The 20297-nt window shown below is 44.1% G+C and overlaps 1 protein-coding gene across 1 annotated transcript; it reads left to right on the top strand.

The window, feature by feature from the left end:
• The first annotated feature begins 405 nt into the window (after positions 1 to 405).
• LOC119381842 (glycoprotein 3-alpha-L-fucosyltransferase A-like) lies at positions 406 to 11106 on the top strand. The gene is made up of 5 exons (XM_037649596.2): positions 406 to 436; positions 3029 to 3317; positions 7366 to 7549; positions 9288 to 9442; positions 10302 to 11106. The coding sequence occupies exons 1-5, from the start codon at positions 406 to 408 to the stop codon at positions 10627 to 10629; spliced, it is 987 nt and encodes a 328-aa protein (XP_037505524.2). The 3' UTR covers positions 10630 to 11106.
• The last annotated feature ends 9191 nt before the right edge of the window (positions 11107 to 20297 follow it).

Here is a 20297-nt window from a genome sequence, read left to right as displayed (position 1 = left end):
ACGAGCGAGGGCCCCTGCCTGACAGCTAAGTGAAGGATCAGGGTCATCTCCAGAATATTTTCTTTCATGATATCCCAGCGATAGATACCTGAGGCATTTCTACTATTAGAATGCGTTAGTTCAGGTTTCGATCCTCTTACCAGCACATTTTTTTTTTCAATTGTCTGAGAAACTCGTATTTTATGTGTTTGTTCGCTAGCTTAGGTGCTTACATGCCATATTGAAGCATTGCGTTAGGGGAGCTACGCGACTCGCAGTACGTATGGTGGCATACAAAGAACGCGCGAAAAATATGTAAAAGGAAATACGTTGCAATGTACGATAAACACACGTGACCATTGTGCCACAGCTATAATACGTACTGTATTCGTATACTGAAGGAACACTGCATAATGTGCTATAAACATGACTGCATACGCAAAGCCGGTGGTTAAAGGTAAAATTTGCAAGGAACTAAGTGCAACAAAACAAAAAGGCGAATTGATCAAGTGAACTTGGTGGAAAAATCCATCTTTAGTTTCAATTCACGCTACGCTATCATTTTGCTAAAAACTGTCATTGTTACTTTCAGGTGAATGTTATTAATGCACTAATTTTCACGATACTGCGAGTCTTGATGAAACCAACCAGGAGGGGAATCAACGTAAAATAAAAACGCAAAGAAAAGACGGTTAATTTTAGGTACTAACATATGAAATCGGAATTGATGGGGCGAAAAAGCAATCGTTCCGGCAGTGTATTTTAGCCAGAAGACAAATATGCGAAGTGAACGCAAACGCAAGCGCCTGGTAAAAAAAAAATGTAAAACACTCTTCGGACATCGCTGAACAACGCTTAAAAACACAAGGCTTTAAAGGCCAACTCCGGCGATTTTTTGGCCATGTCAAAGTAATGGTGATTTTATGTTCCTGAGACGCTCCTGTTACGGGCCCGATAGCAGAAATACTCGGCAAATTGGAGAATAATTTTAAATAAGCAAAAAAGCGCAACACCGAAACTGAAACCCAACCGAGTGTACTGTCTACATATGACGTAGACGTTGTTACGAACGAACCGGAAGTCGTGCAAGGCATGCCGGTCACGCCGGCGCGGAGTATGAAAACTGTGACAGCCGGGACGAGCAGGCGCACAGTGGAGAGGTGAGCACGCCGCGCATCAGCTGTAATGTCTGCGACTGACAGTGTCGCGTCTGATACTGACAGTGTCTCGGCCAGCACAGCAGACGCTCGCTGTAGCGGCCGAAGTTAGCGGTGCCTTCGTCTGCGTCACTTCCGCCGCCTTCCCAATACTGACGTCACAGACGCAATGTTGCCAATAATTGTGGGAAGCCAGGAGGGCGTTTGAAGACAATCTTTAAAATTCATCTGCAAACAATCTGCGCATGTCTCAAGCCTGTAATTTGGCATAAATGACGGAAACGTGCAAAGGAACGTACCCAGCGAATTTCGTTGAGATCCATCGACCTCGAAAAATCGCCGGGGTTGGCCTTTTAACTGTTAAGCATAGGTATATGTGTATTATAAATTGGTGCGTTTTTAAACTGGCTTGTTTCCGCTAAAACGGGGTTGACCCTCTTAATATAGACTACAGCTTCGGCGTGCACACAGAGGCAAGCCCCCCCCCCCCCTCCCCCCATTGTTGCAGCGTGGCGCCATTAATTATAGCGGGCTTTTGTGAGAGCCACATCAACGTTTCATTTACATGCTTGCATCCATTGCGAAACAGGAAACACTTTATATTTAGTACTCGACCAATGGCGGGGGGAGGGAAGGCCTTCGCTGAAACTACCCCCCCCCCCCTGATGGAGCACCTTGTGCATGCCTGTGTGGTACAGTATGGTACAGAGTACGGCACAATCCACGGTTGAGAAATGAGAAGGGTATCTACTTGGGTTTGATGTACTTGCCATTACTCGTACACTGTTGCGCGTTAAAGACGTAGACAAGAGTACCGGTTGATGACCTTTTGCTCATTGAGAATTCCAACGATGTTCATTGAAGCTTACACAGCAAAAACAAACCTTCGAGGTTTTTCAATTGACATCACTGACCTATTTTACCCCATTAGGCAGTGTTCAAATTGCTTTTGACTGTTCTCGTGAGGTAGCTTTTCAAAACGCTTCCGGTATTTCGAGCGGCCAATTTCCAGAGCTGCTCCAGTTTTATCTTCGATCCACCTTTGTCAAATGGGAGGACATATGCTTTTTACAGAAAAAAGACATCTGCATAAGTTCGTGCGCAGCAACTGCCCTAAGCGATTTATTTTTACCTCGGCTTGACAAGGCACTTGTTGCTGATCTCACATCCTCGAAGGTGGTAAAAGCTTTTAAATTTGTAGATGATTTTTTGTTTCTTTTAGAATGTGACCCGGCAGATTTTAATCGGGAAGCAGGGAGCGTTCTCTATCTTGCTAGAAAATGCTTGAAGCCCTCACAAATCACACATGAACTTCCTAGCCAGGAAACCATTCGTTTCCTCGATGTCAGGCTAAGCTTCTTTCAAGAAAGCCACGTTTTCTGGGGCTACGAATCCCGGGCCAATAAACCTGTTCTGCCGTTCACGTCGGCCCACTCGAAATTGGTCAAGAGAGTTGTCGCCAATCTTTTCGTGAAAAACGTTTCGAGCAAAATGTCAACTTATGCTGCCAATTGAAAAAAACACATTTCCCATATCATGCATGGGTCATTTATTAGAGTATTTAACGTCACGTTTCGACAAACACAAACATATCGATGCTGGCCTTCACAACGACTGAGATCAGGACGCTGATTCTGAAATATAGTTTTCGTTACACGGTGATGTTTCAAATCACAGTGACCGCGTGGTGTGCCTCAAGAAATACATCCTGAAGACCAGTCCCGTCTCAGTAGCTTACCCGAACAAAGCGCTATTAATCGCAGTAGGCGAGAAAATAATGCGAGCACAACTTAGCCACAAGTCACGAAACTTCTATTCCTTGTGAAGTCGTGGGCCGCTAGCGAAAGGTCCGCGGGCGCGTGTTTGAGACCCCTGCTTTTGCGTCAGTGCAGACTCGTCCTTGAAGACTATTCTTCTGGACGGCAGTTGGTACGACTTCCTGCATGGTCAGGCGCTGTTCCTCCGCGACCGGTGTCCGGTGGACAAGTGTAGCGTCCACCAGGGCAGTGCCTCCTCGGGGGACGCCGCGTCGGTGGACGCCATCATATTCAAGGACGGCTACGGCTACGGCCCCAAGAAGAAGGGCAACCACCAGCTGTGGATCCTGTACCTGCTCGAGAATCCCTTGCACTCGTACATCGGGGAAGACTCGAGCGGCATCGACCTGACGGCCACGTACAGGTATGCCCGTGGACGTCACTAACCGCCGTAAACTCGTATACGAGTCGCAGGCTTCGTCGCTTGGGCAATGGAAGTTGAAGACGTGCATGCAGATGCCCGCTCCGCACGTTGGTTCAAATATCCTACATCCTTTCTCTACTGTTGGTCTGTTCGGCTACTTTCCTCACAGTGACGTTTGACGAGCTCCCATTAAGGGCTGCATGAGATAGCGGGAGTATAGGCGGGATGCGTGAGTTGCGGAAAAGCGAAGCTTTTATATGTCACACATTTCGGTGGCGCCGTCGTACGCGAAAACTCCGGCCCCGGCGAGCGTACAGAAATGAGGCACATCGAAGGTGCGTCAGGAACATGCGTATTTGTATGCGCCGTTTTCCGATAATTGATGCTCCGTCGATTGTGGGCTTGTCGGCGCCCAGCCGCTTCTTCTGTGGCAATCTGATATTTTTATCGATGTGACCTGACATTTTACGCTGTCACATCTCATTGTTGCCTGGATATGGACGCATGACAGTCGTTGCTGCTGCAACTGAAGTGTTGCGCAACTAAGCGTGTGGATGAATGTTCAATTGCTGGCATGGAGGAGAAGGAGGAGGAGGGAGAATTTCGCAATGAGAAAGAAAGAAAGAAAGAAAGAAAGAAAGAAAGAAAGAAAGAAAGAAAAGAAAGAAAGAAAGAAAGAAAGAAAGAAAGAAAGAAAGGAAAGCACGTCAGGCGTGCGGACGCAATTACTTAAAAATCGGTTGGCCCCATTTTCCCGAGAGGGCTCGGGCTCCTGATTTTTATTTTTTGTCTTTCGCTGCACCTTAAGGAGTATAAATATCGCCCCACGTTTCTTTTCCAATCAATAATAACCGCATACCACCACCACCCCATGTTAGACCCCCTTTTTTTATGCGAATAACTTTGCATGCGTCAAGTATACCGGGACCTCTTTTAACAGCTTTTTTTAAATAGTGGAGCTGTCGAAGCTCGCCGTAATTTGTCTGTCGGAAGGAGAAATAATCATCACCATGGACCAGTACGCGCTCTCTTCATCCTCTTCTTCATTTTCATCTTCTGCTTCGCTCCCAGGACACGTGCGTCGATTTCTCCAGGCGCGGGATACAATGACCTGATGGGCGAGACAACGAGTACAGGGAGAGAGAGAAAGAAAGATACGAAAAAAAAAGAAACAAATTCTTGGCGAAAACGAATTTCTTGGCGAGGTGGGATTCGAACCCGCGTTTCCATGATCCGAAGGCGAGCGTCTTAACCACTCGGCTATCCAGGCACGCTAGCAGAGCATAGCACAGCGTAGCCTTGTATAGTACAGTATAGCAAGGGGGTTGGAAAGGGAAGTGAGGGTGACGAGGAGAGATGAAGAGGAGGGAAAGTAAAGAGTAAAGCATAGCTTAGGAAGCGAGAAATAGAAAGAGAGAAAGAAAGTAAGAAAATGAGAGAGAGAAAGAGTCAAAGAAAGAGAGACAAAGAAATAGACAGAAAATGATAGAAATAAAGAGAGAAGCAAGCGAAAAAGCGACAGAAAGAGAGAGAGAGAGAGAGAAACTGAGGATGACAAAGAGAGTGGGGAAAGGAAAGTGAGGATGAGGAGGGTATGTGAGGGCGCGGAGGAGGAGGAAAAGTAGGACGGGAGAGAGTAAAGCACAGCATAGACAAATGAGCAAGAGAGAAATAAACAAATGTAGAGGGAGAAAAAAGGAGAGAGAATCAAATAAAGAGAAAGAAATAGACAAAAAAATATAGGAAAGAGGCAGCAAGCGAGAAATAGAGAGAAAGAAAGGGAAGAAATAGGACGAACAATAGAAACAAGAAGAAAGAGAGAGAAATAGATAGAGATGGAGAAATAAATAGAAATAATGAGAAAAGAGAGAGAAAAAACGGGAAGAGAGGAAAAGAAATGAAGAGAGGAAGCAAGAGAAAAAAAAGAAGGCTGGCCAGCTCCGCACTTCCTTCAGCCTTGGCACCCCTAGTAAGAAGCTGCCTTCATTCTTTTTCGCTCAACGTGAACAACATCGTTACCGGGAAAACCTTGTAGTGATATATAAAGGGACACATATGCCGTCATTGTGAGGATGAGACATACGCTAGTATAGGAGGTTAAAAATTTGTGTGTGGGCTTGTCTGAAGCCTGTTTTGCAAAGCCTACAGTACGTTTACTCGCATAGCCTTGCTAATATTCGCTAGTAGTGCTTAGTGTTGGCTGTTTGCTAATGTCTTCCATTGCTATAATTAGTGTTCGCTAATGCTGCAAAATGTTGGCTCTATATTCTCTCTGCTTTCCCTACGCTGCGCCCCTTAACGTGTACGTCGACACGGCTCTGATTAAGTGCTTCTAGATCTAGAAAGTTTGTTGGGAGGGGGCGGAGAGAGAGGGTTTGACCAGCATTTATGTATGTTCGTGCCTGTGTTTGCATGTGTGTGTATGTATACACATTGCAAAACTGAAAATTTTTTTTTTGGGGGGGGGGACGGAGGCCTCACCCCCCTCCTTGCCCTAACACAGTTCATTGTCGACAGGGGCGTAGGCAGAAATTTTGTTTTCGGTAGAAGGGGGGGGGGGGCAGGTAAGTGTGGTCGGAGCCATTTTGTGCTCTGTATGCCATGGCAAAAAAAAAAAATCGGCAAAAATGGGGGGGGGGGGGGGGGTCGAGCACGGTCCCGCTGTGCCACTCCCTAGGCTACGCTACTGATCGTGGATGACAGTTAGGCGTGCACGAGACGTGACACGAGATGTCAGATTAGACACGAGATGTGAGAAACAGGTGACACAGCACGGCGTTTGTCTTGTCTGGTTATTTCCTTCTATACCCGTGTTCGTTTGCGTGGCTTACAATTATTGCTACGATGAATCCGCATAAATTAGCTGAAATTCTTGGCATTCCGATACTCTGTATGCGTTTTTTAGAGTACCTTTTTGAAATAACTCTCTGGTGTGGAAGTTGCCCTTCTGACGTGCTTGTTTTGTGCCTCAAGTCCGTATATCAACTTAACAGACTAAGAAAGCTGTAGTATCGCGTATATGGTGTTCGCAAGAAGGCTGTGAAGTAACCGTTCGAGCTACGCTAGAGCGATAAAATACAGAAAGCCGAGCAGTGTGTAGTGACATTCTGCAACTTCCTACATGCAAGGTTGCCGTTGGTGGCTACTTTGCGCCAAATTAGCTACTCTACGACCCCGTCTGGCTACGAAAATTTCAGGTTGGCTCCATGGCTACTTTTGACCACTTCCGAACTTCTGATATGGCGCATTAAGTGGCATTTTTTTTTATTCTTTGCAGAAAAAGATACTCTTTCTAAGCCTTTCTGTCTGCCGAAGCACTCGTCCCCCCCCCCCCCCCCCGCCCCCAGCCGGCTCATACCCTTCGAGGCTCCCCAAGGCAACGAGCGGCGCACCTGCAAAACGGAGAGGCAAAGTTGCGTGCATATTGGCAAACGTGTGGCTGGCACGCTGCTCACGCTGCCCGCCATGTATACTGATGCTACGCGCAAGTTTTTAATTCTGGTGCGCAGCGCGTGTTCTAGGGTGGACTTGGCAAAACATACATCCGCAAAAAAATGAAGCCGAACTGTTCATGTTCAACCAGAGTTCACTGTACCTGAAGCTGGTCTGGTATTATGGTAATCTACTAATCAATCTCTATCGGCGGCTCCAGGGAAAAGCTGGTTCAACGTTTAATGTTCCTGCTGACTTGTTGGCTGGAATGTTCCAGAATCACTCTGTATCTGGCAAGAACTCTCTATACCACTCTACATGAACAATATGAGGACGCACGGAATTTATTGCAATTATTATTACCTGTGGCTTGAAGACCAAGCAAGAGGGAAAAAACTGTTCTGTTATTCCTATGGTCTTGCTTAATCAAAATTGTATTATTTATCGTTCACTAATAAAGCTGTACTCATAATACCGCATTTGTTCTATTTGGCTACAAGTTTGGCGATAAAATTAAATGACATTGCCGCTTTGACCACTTTTAGCTTGAATACTGACTCCTTTTCAAATCCATCCAACGGCAACCCTGGTCCTACGTATCTTCTCTAATATGCAGGAAGGACTCGGATATTGTGACGCCGTACGAAAGGTTCGTGCTCTTCGACCCTCTAGTGAAGACGATCAAGCGCAACCACGACTACGGGCAGAACAAAACCAAGATGGTCGCCTGGTTCGTTTCCAATTGCGCTGCCAGCAATTCCCGCCTCGAATACGCGCGCAAACTGGGCGAGTACATACAGGTAAGATAAGAAAAAAAAGTTATATATGCACTTAATCTCCTTTCGTGCATTGAGCGCAAAAGCACCGCGTGTCTGGGTGTTAACGGTTATAACGGCGTCCATACTAAGTCGACGTTCGTGTCACGTGACATTATCCCATGACGTCAGTGGATGGCCAAACATCGGCTAACAGTCAGCGAGCAGTAGCCGCCATTTAGACGCAATTTACCTGTACCAGTAGTGTGCTTGTGAACACGGTATAGGCTTCACGCGCATGTTAATGTTGTAATTAATGTCGTAATAATTGGTGTTACAGTAAATGTTTGGTCTTGATTGTATTATTTATTGGATATCAGGGCATATGTCTTCATTTAAATTACTAAACTTTTTCACAACATTAATTAGAACTAACAGACAAGAAAGCCGAGGGAAGTATAGGGGATGCTATTTGTAGTATGATGTAAATGTGAAGAAAGTAAAGTGGACGAAAACATAACTTGCCGCCGGCAGGGACCGACCTTCCGACCTTTTTCACCAAATTCTTCACAAAATTCAGGTCGTAAAATATTGTTTTTGCGCTGGCCATAAGGCTGACCGAGAAAAGTGATTCTAATCACTTTATATATTTGTTATAAAATGCCTAGCATTAAGAAAAAGAAAATAATAACTAATTTCCGTATTAGTATGCAGCGTTTATACATCCCGCCAATGCGCTGGGCGCTACAGATTGTCAGGGGAGTGCGAATATTCGAAATTCAGAATACGATTCGAATATGCAGAGCTAATCATTCTCCAATTCCCCGGTATTGGTAGTAGTCAAATATTCATTAGTGTTGGAATATTTAAGGTAACTAACACTTACGGAAGCATATAGCGAGCAAGATAGAAGTGGCATTCCGCTTGCTCTATATTACCATCACAGGTGCGTGAAAATAATTGCCTTTAATACACGCGGAGAAATAAGCTGTTGACGTTGATGACTTGCGCAGCTGAAATTATGCGATGATAAGACGCACACGTCATTCTGAAGTACAGGTATTTCCAGCTGTGTTCTTTGTCACATGTAGCAGTTACTTCATATTTCTGTATTTAGATAAAAAATGCATACAGTTCGTGCGAAGCTCACGTTCTAGCAAAACTAGTGTGTTCCATTAACAAAATAGAATTTCGGAATTGGCTAGCTGGTTCATAGCATAGTAATTCTGCAGTGCCAACGAGACAAGGACGAGAAGATGCACATGAAAAAAAAAAAAAAATGACGAGCGCTGTCATGTTTCCGTGTGTCTGTTCTCCTACTTGTTTTGTTCGCGTTGCAGAATTCCTTTCATTAAGAATTTGCAAAGTCTTACATGAGTGTAAACATGCCAAAACATCGCGGCCATTTTCAAAAATTCTGCTCGCATATCACATAATTTTCTCTATACCTTGGTCATCATCTTTTTGTTGTGTTTTTCTTGTAGCTTATATATATGCTTACTAAAATACTCCCTTACTAACGACGCTTAGTGTTCAGAAAATATGGGGCCCACTTGTGCACGCGCTACTAAGAGGTCTGACTGCTAGTGCACATGCAAAAGCGAGAGGTTCCTTTTACTTCGTATTCCTCGACTTAATGTTGCTGTACCAGAGCCTAGAGTCTTTCGTCGATGTTTGTCCGACTTGGAGCGTTTTATCTGCATCGGTTCATCCTATCTTGTTTGGGTATAGGTCGATACTTTGAAGTAATAAAATTTGTCCGCGTCGTCTCATCGGTCCGCAGGTGGACATCTACGGTCAGTGCGGACCTCTCTCGTGTCCACGAGACCAGAGCGAGAGATGCTACCAGATGCTGGACACGGAGTACTACTTCTATCTTTCCTTCGAGAACGCCAACTGCAAGGACTACATCACCGAGAAGTTCTTCAATGCCCTACGGTACGTCAGTTCTGTATCACCGATTCATTTCTGTACCTGCATGTCGTTCATTTGCGTATGTTGATTTAGCGCAAATTTGTATAACTGTACGCCTTCTTAGCATTGACATTACCTTTTATAGCCTGTCTGAAATATAGCCATTGTCTTGCATGCTTCAAGTTCTCTACACTTAATTATTTTTCGTTGTATAGTTATTAAGTGTTTTCCTATTATTGCATAACTCTGAGCCGCCTATAAATCATGTAACATCTTTCGATATTCCCTTACGCAATGCCCTTTGTGGGCCTGTAAGGTACTTGGAATAAATAAATAGCTTAATTATTAATTAATTATTAATTAATTAATTGAACGAACACGCACGTGTTCGTTTATCTTGCGTTAAATAAATAATGATAGTTTTGTATGCATCTAGCCTGCGGTTTGCCAAGCATTTGTTTGTCTTGGGTCGAGATTAGGCTCTTACCAAGGACTTTGGCAGGGGGCTGCAAGAGGAGGACCTCCCCCCCCCCCCCTCCACCGCGATGCAAGACGGGTTTGTACCCTCAAGACAAAATCTTGCCGACGTCCATGGCTCTTATGCCTTGAGTCTCGTGTTGAGAAATGACTCATGCCTCTATTCGACATCGTATTAATGGGTAATTTTTATCTTGGGTGCTGTGTGAGACTTGGGTATTGCCTTTCTTGGATCTTGTGTTGTCTCTGTTCTTGTGTTGAGACACGGTTCTTGACTGTCTCGAGCCTTGTTTCGAAGCTTGGGTCTTGTCTTGGGTCACGACTGTCGAGGGCGTTGTGTCGATACTTCGGCCTTGTCGTGGGTCTTGGCTCTTGTCTCGTCTAATCTCGTTTTGGCCTCCCCCAGCCACAACGTGGTCCCCGTGGTGATGGGCGCCTCCCGCGAAGAGTACCGGGCCGCGGCTCCGTACCACTCGTACATTCACGTGGACGACTTCGCGTCCCCCAAGGAGCTGGCCGAGTACCTCCGCCTGCTTAGCAGCAACCGTTCGCTGTACAACCAGTACTTCGAGTGGAAAGGCACCGGGGAGTTCGTGAACACGTACTTCTGGTGCCGGCTGTGCGCAATGCTGCACGCGCCACCTCGGCCGGCAAATAAGCAGCGCAAGACAAGCGTCCACGAGTGGTGGCGAAACGGCGCCTGCAAAACGGTCAGCCGCGAACCCTTCGTCTGACGGTGCTCAGTCCATAGGCTCGACGCGCATTTTCGCCGCACATGTGAGACTGTGACTGATACATGTCGGTGTGGGCTACAATAGTCTGTGTATGTGTTGTCGTGTGACTCGTTGGTGCGTGTCGGGACAGATGCTGAAAGTGTACAAGAAACTGCGCGGTAGCCGAGCGGGTCACGGGAAGTCCGTACTATACCTTCTTGTTGTCTGTTCTTGTGTCGCATTGTCCGTGCTTCCTGCCCATGTTAATTCTTTTTTTTTGTATCTTAGATTGTACATAGTCAAGCTGTGATTGGTAGTTCGCAGCACCGAGAACAAAACAGCGCATTAAAATGTATGAAGCACTGAGGAGGATAAAGCATGCAGACTAAGCAGCTATCCTCGTCCGATGCAGAGTATTTAAGTTGACGTTTTCGTTTTTGTAATCATATACCATTTTGGGTCTTTCTTAGCGTCTGTTTGTGTAGTCGCTACTATTTTTTTTTTCATGTATTAGCGTGCTTTTGCTTACAGGAAGAATCTCTTTGGTGGTATGTATTTCATCATACCGATATGCGCGCGTTTTGCGAATTTTAGTGCGAGCACCAATACATCGACGTCGAAGGCATACATTATCATTTCTAGCTTTTAATAAACCATTCTTAAATTCTGTTTTGCCGCGAAGAGTAGAGAGTAGGTGCAATCAGTGAATGGATTTTTATCGAATTCTTTGTTTCCACAAGGTGAAGCGTATCTTCGCTTCCAACATATTAATTTGATAAGAACGAATAGCGCGTTCAGATGCATCAAGGCCATTATGACGCACGACGTATCGAAGTGCATCGTGCGTCAAAGTAGCGGCGAAATTTTCGCAAGGAAACTGTCTTGGTGAGATTTTTAAAAAAAAACGCCCTTCATTTTCTGCTGTTTCGCGAGTTGCAGAGAGCAAGTGCAATCGGTGAATAGATTTTCATACAGTGCTTCTTTAGTGGTCGTTCTATATTGATACCGTTTGATGGCCATTGTCACATTGTCGCGACTTCATCATGTTTTTTTTTTCATATGCGTTGAGTGGGACCCACACAATCGAGCGAAAATAGTGTTGAGGGACGTCGTTATGAGAGCACAACCTTTTCGCTGTTTGTAAACACAGTTCCTGGGCGGCTTCCGGTTTTGTGCGCCGGCGTAGCTATAGTAGTATTGGCGGGGATAAAAAGCCTTAGTGAGTAGCCCGCACATTTTCAACACTTTTCTCCCTGTGTCGGGCCAAATATTTTAAATAAATATTCTTCTAAGCTGCACACACAGCAGTACAAGAGTTAGGCCTTCACGTTAAGCGCCTTCCTTTTACCTGAAAGCGAAGAAAGAGTCTTTCCTTATTTTGGCACAACATAAAAAACACGCTTTCTGCTTCGGCGTTAGAGAGTGATAATTGAAGTGACCGGAAGTTTCTTGGGGTGCAACACGTGCTGCTGCTATCGCAATCTTCAAACCGACCGAAAAGGCAAAAAATGCGTATATTTAATTGTCTAGTGTAGTTTGGCAACCACTCTGCGCGCATTTTCCACCGATATGCCTGCGCAAATTCGGGTGTTTGTTGCGACGTATATAAATGTGTGATCTTTCTAGAAATTACAATCGCCCTTGAAAGGGGAGAGGAGGGGGTGGGGAGGCGGCGCAAAGTACACCTCCGGCGTCGGCCTCTTAGGTTGCAGAATTTACGCATCCATATACACACCATAATGAAAACGTTCATGCGTTCGTAAGGAAACCCATTTGCTAAAGGTGCGTAATACTTGCAAGAAGAACAAGGGGAACATTGTTTGGCAGCTGGCGAACCAGTCACGATCTGTCTCTAGCATGCGGCAGTCGTATCCGTGACAGCCTGTAGATCGCGGGTGCCGAGTAAAGGAGTCGACACGCGACACGCTGTGGATTTGTCTCCAAATGAGGGTTGTAACGAGCGGTCGCGTATGAGACTTCCATAGACGTTTCATACTAAGAAAAATTAAAAATATTAAACGATGGTCTCGGGTTTAAATGGGGCGACCGAGACAAAACCGACAAGAAACGCAAAACTATATCAGCAGCGCTGACAATTGGTTTTATTTATTTGTTTATTCATTACAGTGAAACTGCATATCCGGGCTATAGCATTCCGTTTGTTAGCGTGCAGAAAGGTACGTTCCACAGAAATTGGGCAGGTCCCACAACTGACCACTGGTCCACTGAAAATGAAGGGAACACAAGGGCGTCAAACATCAACGTATGCCACACAAAAGACGACACATGTCGCGGCAAAAACGCGTGCTTCTGTAATGTAAAACTTCGAAGGAGCACACGCTAAATTCAGAAGGGACTGTCTGGGCAATCATTTCAAATTTAGTTCCAGGGTGTGATCGGATATGGTGCGAAATTGTGTGTTGCCTAAACAAAGTTTGAACTTCAACTTCAAATTTGCCTTTAAAAACTAACCGGTTCTTGGCCAGTCCCCCAACGTGGGTATGAGCCATAGCTTCTAGGGTCTATACTCTACTGTACTCTATATAATGTGCCATGTGCTGCATAGCTTCGCTGGTTATGCACACTCATGGAGGAATAAAAGAAAGTCCACACTCACGGAAGAAGATGCTGATGATTGCCTTTATGAATGGCTCGCACTCACTCTGGGTGAGTGGCCAAGAAACGAACAAGTTTATGATAAAAGTGGTCACGTATGAATTGTGTGTGGAATGGCTCCTGAATTTTTTTAATAGCCAAGTTGATTAAGGTATCGGTAACTTGTGCACAATCGTGCAATACTCCACAGGTGGGTATGCGTCACAGGAATTCGGAAAGCCCATATACCGATTACAGCAGGTGCGAGCTTAAACGAAAACTCTGCTCGGCGAAGTGGAGCACGTGAAACAAGTGAAAGAGAAAGAGAGAAACAAAGAAAAAGAAAATAGAACGAAAGAGAGAGAGAGGGAGAGACGAAAAAAGCGATATAAAGAAAGAGAAAAACAGAGAGAAATAAAGGGAATAAAGACATCAAGCGATGGAAAGGAAGAGAAAGACACAGAAAGAGAACGAAAGAAGGCAACTTTTAAGGGCTCGTTTTTTCTCTGTTAGACACAATATTAATAAGACCTAACAGACAATAATGCCAAGGAAAGTATAGGGGATGATATTTGTAGTAGTTAGCATATAAATGTGAAGAAAGTAAAGTGGACGAAAAGATAACTTGCCGCCGGCAGGGACCGAACCTGCGACCTTCGAATAGAGCATCGGACGCGTTATTCGAAGGTCGCAGGTTCGGTCCCTGCCGGCGGCAAGTTATCTTTTCGGCCACTTTACTTTCTTCACATTTATATCCTAACTACTACAAATATCATCCCCTATACTTTCCTTGGCATTATTGTCTGCTAGGTCTTATTAACAGAAAGAGAGAGAAATATATGGAAAGAAGCAGACACGAAAAAGAGATAGCAGAAACTTAGAGCAAGGCAGAAAGAGAGAGAGAGAGAAATAAAGATAAACACAGAAAGAGAGAAGAAAAGAAATAGAAAGGAACATATAAGAATAGATATAAGAATAGATACAAGAACCGAGGAAAAGAATCAAGAAAGAGAAGAAAGGAATAAACAATGATAAACAAGGAAGGCCACTCTTCCTTCAGGCTTGGCACCACTTACTCGAAGCTGCCATAATGTTTTTACTTGCAAATAATGCAGGCCCTATTTGGGTCCAAGCAGGAGCGGACGCATATATAGAAATAACAAAACAATAGAGAATAAAAAATACAGTGACATGAAGAAGTTCAATAAACAACTATGTAGCAGGATCAATGCACACGCTTTCGTATGCCTTTTCTGTCGAGAAGTTTGCCACATCACACCACCAGTTAACAGAGGTGGTCACATGCGTTCTGGCTATATCAAATGCAGCGGTCGTATATCTAATATCGAGCTAAATTACCGACAAGTGCAAGTGGCAATAGAGATGGTAGTAGGAAACACGTTCATTCAATTCCGATTGTATACCACCACGTTTTTCGGAATCTTATACTATACAATACATTCAGCCATTGTGCAGTAAAACAAACAACCAGAAAACAACGTGTACACCACAAAAGGAAACTATACATTAATCACTCTGCTTGAGCGTGGAATAAGCACCCTTTGCGCTCTTGATTAAAATGTACGATTTAAATTGCAGTTTGAACATTGGGTAGTCGCATGTAACAATACCGCACAGATGAGTACTCTTCAAGTCACCATTTCTAACTTCTTCTTTATTCTCTTCTCTTTCCACCCCAGTCCCCACGGCATGCAGTCTGTCGTCTCCTTCCTCAACTGCTTGAGCTTGCTTCATTGCTATTCTGCCGCGTTAGAAATTTTGTAAGGTGGTAACACCCAAGAGTTTCAGTCCAATAGTAGCAGTAAGGGCTACATAGCACTTCCTGTTACTCTTACAGCAACACTATTACTTCTACAATAAGAGCTTTTTAATGTGACCATCCTTAGGAATATACCAACCCGACCGAACTTGATGCATTAGAACATAGTTTATTTTAAAGTAGGCAACCGAGCCTTTTTTGAAGTATTTTTATTGATGTCCAAACTTATTTAAAACGCTTAAAAACAAAGAAGAGACATGGTGAACCGCTTCTTTTTTTATTATTTTTTTACGCTGTTCCGACGTGCTTATTTACTTCCCTTTCCTTTCCTGCATCGTTTATTGCGACCTATAATCGGAAACAAGAACGTTTGTATGCCCCTGCAACAATAAAAAAAACATTTCATCTATAGTCAACTGTGCACACTTTTGTTGCTTTTGCATGAAGACACAAGCATCGCCCTTAGAATAAACGTCACTATACCACCTCCACATAAGGCCCGAGCTCATATTTCCTTTTCGCCGAGCTGTGGGATCAGCGCGCAAAGTTCACCGCATGGTAAGCTGCGTATCGAGGAGACAGCGCCGGAGATAACACCGAATGCCAAAGATAAAGAAAGTGCTTGCTATGCAGCTTCAGGATAAGGAAGTCGTATCGCCGAGCCACGTGTCTGCTACTTTTCTTTGTTTTTTTATCGTATATAAAGCTGACGCAGCGTCGTATCGTTTTGCACGTTTCGAAGCGGAAGTTCTTGCATCACCCGCGCCACATCGACACGGCGAGCGTCTTCTCGACGTTGTGTCGCTATCGCCTATATCTCAGTGCTTGTGGTCGCGCCTTCCTGCTTCTTCTCGGACATTCGCCGTGCTGCTCGGCGAGGTATATGTTAATCATAATGGATGCTCTACGAAGACTAACCCCTTCAGACACGCATTATGATGCACTGTCTGCAAATGCGTCAAAAACGCATGGCATGATTCGAAGGCACTCAGTATTACATATCAAGAAAGAAAACGAAGAAATGTGTTGTTTTTTGTGAGTTTCAGTAATTAATCGTTATAAGCGTGTTACCAATTATCTAATTATTCTGCCATCAGTCAGCTTCAGTACTTGCATAAAAAGAATCAACTATTAAGCCCGAAAACCATGTACACCTTCTTTTTTGGTTGTATTTGTTTCGAGCGGAGAAAAAAAATACTCTTTTGACGTTGGTCCTGGAACGCGGCACGTCGAACGATCGTCTAAAATGGTAGTGTCTCCAGCAAAGTGATCCTCTGCAGCAATACGCAGGGCAGTGAAGTTAAATGACCGCTAGTTGTCCAATCAGGACGCGTGCACGAATGTGCACACTGAGTTTCAGGCCATTTGAAGAAACACGCGGCATGGGACGCGCCTCCGAAGTTCGCGTCCTCAGACGAGGACGCCGTGCCGCAAAGGGCTAAGTTTGAGTTTATTTCACTACAATAGTTTGCATAGCTTACATCGTTTAGACACTCGTACATACATACAAAAAAAAAAACTGCGGTATGGAATGCGGGAAAAAGATACGATTTAAACGCAGCTATAGGCTAGCCCGACATTCGAACAAAACACAGAGAAGTGACAGTATTAAAGAGTTAATATAAATATAACGTGTAAATACGTACACATTATAATTTGGCACAATAAAGAACACAGTAGAAAATGAAATGCGAATATTCAAATAAAAAATATAAGATAAACAATTGGGAACGTGATAGCGTGAATTTTTAAACGTCTATTTGGGCAAGAAGGAAAGAAGATGACATTTAAGGGCTCGGTTTTCTTTGTTAGACACAATATTAATGAGAACTAACAGACAGCAATGCCAAGGAAAGTATAGGGGATGTTATTTGTAGTAATTAGGACATAAGTGTGAAGAAAGTAAAGTGGACGGACGAAAAGATAACTTGCCGGTCCCTGCCGGCGGCAAGTTATCTTTTCGTCCACTTTACTTTCTTCATATTTATATCCGAATTACTACAAATAATATCCCCCATACTTTCCTTGGCATTATTGCCTGTTAGTTCTCATTAATATTTGGGCAAGAGATGAACAGCATAGAAGTGATAGTCAAAAGCAGGATTTCCGAGGGAAAAAAGAGAGTTTTTGCAGAAGCAAACTGTCAGCCTCGGTGGGCGTACGTATATGTAGAAGCTAAAATCATGCGAATTTGTAGCTGACTAGCAAAAAAAATTTTTTAACTGATTAAGTTTGATATTATTTCTTTACAGCACATATAAGAATTGACCGATAGTAGATGCTCAGTTCGCTAGGCGTGTATCCACTTTTAACGAACTTCTAGGGCATTAAGTGTGCTACGAAATACATGGGCAAAATGCATGTCCTCACGAAGATAGGTCCACTTATGCAAACGTTGGCTCCAGCGACGCAACCTGTTCAACTATTTGTCATCACTTCAAGCCCCTATCTTCAAGACTCAGAAGAGTCTTCTGAAGTTCTGTCTTGTTGAAACGGACGTTCCAGCCACATTGTACTTCGATGCGCGAAACGGAATTCCGTTTAAAAGACTAATCGGAAAAGTGCCTTTCATTTCAGTTGGATATGCCTTGCAAGCTCCCTGGCTACAATTAGTCAGTCGAAATAAATGTACCGTAAGAATTTTAATGGACAAGTAGTGAATATTTATTGATTATCAAGAGAAGCAGTTGCTGACCTATTTTTGTGAGAAAGTTCTACCCATATAGTTTCAGGAAATAAAGGAAAGGACCCCCTTAGTGAGAGCCAGAATCTAGAATGACAGACCAGACAGTTCAGCTAGTAGCGAGTGCGAATTCTGGTCGCAGAGACGTCAGTTACGGAAAAAGAATGCGCCCCCCCCCCCTCCACTGCTAAGATTGCCCTTGGTGAGAAGGCGGGGGAGGGGAGAGGCTGAAAACCGCAACAGCCGCAAGGCAATTGAAATTGTTGTTTAATCGCAATAAAAAAAAATTGATCGGAAAGTAGACAAAAGGTGGTCAGCTATCTGTATTTATAGGGAGAATACGGAAATACGTTTCGCGTGAACTGGTGCTGCGATTGACTACGTGTTTGCCAGAGGGTTTGAGACTCTGAATGTCTGTCGTTAGGTCTCGTATTTCTCGACGCACTTGCCACTACTCAACGTTCTGCAAAATCAGCAACTACTCCGAGCACAATAACACTTAAAAAAAAATGCGACACGCACGTTCGTTACGAACCCGTTATGCAACTACGCCCGTGCATACATTTTAAATGGAGCTAGTTGAACTCGATACTGCAGTTAAGTACACTGACATACATGTAGGTGTGTAACGTGAAAAAGCTGTCTCATGAGTGGTGGGACTGTCATGCAGCGCAAACAACAGAGGCGTGCTCTGTTCTTGATAAAGCACTGACGTGTGTTTGATGGGACAGGGACGTCGTAATGCATTGAAATATGTTTGTCATTATGTTAAATTTCCGTCATTACAATACATTTGCATAAACACTATTATTGTTCATTTTGCATAGTGTTGTTGCCCTTTTGCGTAAGCGTCACTGAAGGCGTCGCTTTATAAAGCCCGCCCCCTCCCATGAGTGAGATCAGCTCTTTTTTTTTTTTCTTGATAGGTTCCCGCAGCTCATATAACAAAGCGAATCTGGGAGAGGCGCACATTCTAATCTTATCGTGAAGGCGTCACTGGAAAATTCAAAGCGTCTTCCGTTAGAGACGCACGTAACACTACTGGCAAGCTAGAGAAAACACGTGTCACTATAACGCGGATTTGGGGGTATCATGTAGTGATGCGGAACCATCGATGGTACTATCGATACTATCGATAGCTGAGCCACTATCGAACTATCGGTGGTGAAAATACTATCGATAGTAAAAAGTTCGATGGTACTATCGATAGTATAAAATCAACAGCACGAACTCATTGCAGAATAAACATGGTTCCCCGCGCGCGTGGTACATAGGGGAGCCGGAAGAGCAGGCTGAAGGGCGAGAAAGTTGACATTCTTGTGTTCTTCCCCTGAGTGCTTTGCTGACACATGATCATAAAGTCAAACTATACAGCTGTAGCGGAAAGGAAGACGCCACGTGTAGTGGAACTGCGCGGCTCTAAATTTATATTGCATTTTATGATTTCAAAATACAAAGAATATCATGAACTAAGTTTGTTAATTATAAGGTCTAACTGGTTGCTTTTGGATGTGAATTTATTGATTTATTGATGGACACATTCCACCATTTTCACTGCGGAAATAATTTATTTCTTTTGCCAAGGATTGCTCACAAAATAAGCGAAGCTGATAGTAGGCTATCACAAATATTTTGGCAATATGGCCAGCCCGCAACAGCATCATTATTCACACCACTATTCATAGTATTGTCACGTGGTTGTGATGGTGAAGAATGCTGCGACAAGACTGGGAAATGCGGAGATCTTTATTTGGGCGATCTTGTGCCCAGAAAATCAAAACTCAAAATACAAGCGATACACGCTGCGCACTGATAGCGGCGAGAACAGTCGTCGGCCGTCGAGTAATCTGATAATTGGTGGAAAGCGTCGTCTTTTTACATCAGTCATCGAACCTTCCAGCGTTACCGCTGGTGCTGGCGTAAGCTCTCGAATAAACTTGACTATTGGCGTCCGGCGCGTAATCTTAACAGAATGATCTTAAACAATCGTCAGGCTTCTCAAACATTAATAATAATAATAATATTATCTGGGGTTTAACGTCCCAAAACCACGATGTGATTATGAGAGACGCCGTAGTGGAGGGCTCCGAAAATTTCGACCACCTGGGGTTCTTTAACGTGCACTCAAATCTAAGTAGATGGGCCTCAAACATTTTTGCCTCCATCGAAAATGCAGCCGCCGCGGCCGGTATTCGATCCCGCGACCTTCGGGTCAGCAGTCGAGCGCCATAACCACTAGACCACCGTGGAGGGGGCTCTCAAACATTACGGCGTGGTCTGCGTCAAACGTTGCTAACAGTCTTTGTGGGATTACATCAAAACAAAGCAATAAACACGCGTGGCAGTAATATCGCTAGTAATATTAACCATGATACTACCGATGCACTATCGACAGTTTGTCGATAGTAGTACTATCGATGGTTTGTCTAAACTATCGATGCTATCGATAGTCAATTTACCGATAGTTCTGCATCACTAGTATCATGCCATCGACGATGAGTGAAAAAGATTAAAAAGAAGTCACAAAATGGCCAATCAGAAGAAAAAATATCCTTGATGAACGTTCTTTGTGTTAAAAGCCACAAGCAGTTGACGAATTCCTTTCCAGTACAACTAGTGCTCGCATTTTTG

The sequence above is a fragment of the Rhipicephalus sanguineus genome, chromosome 2 (assembly GCF_013339695.2).
Source record: "Rhipicephalus sanguineus isolate Rsan-2018 chromosome 2, BIME_Rsan_1.4, whole genome shotgun sequence".
Taxonomy (NCBI): Eukaryota; Metazoa; Arthropoda; class Arachnida; order Ixodida; family Ixodidae; genus Rhipicephalus; species Rhipicephalus sanguineus.
Note: the sequence above shows the minus strand (reverse complement) of the source record. Positions and strands in the feature narration are given on the sequence as shown.

What these genes read in the sequence shown, in the direction of transcription:
- LOC119381842 (XM_037649596.2), top strand. Translation starts at nt 406, where the DNA reads ATGACTGCATACGCAAAGCCGGTGGTTAAAG. An exon ending in GACCTGACGGCCACGTACAG is followed by an intron (nt 3,318 to 7,365) that starts GTATGCCCGTGG and finishes TCTAATATGCAG; the next exon opens with GAAGGACTCGGATATTGTGA. An exon ending in AAGTTCTTCAATGCCCTACG is followed by an intron (nt 9,443 to 10,301) that starts GTACGTCAGTTC and finishes GGCCTCCCCCAG; the next exon opens with CCACAACGTGGTCCCCGTGG.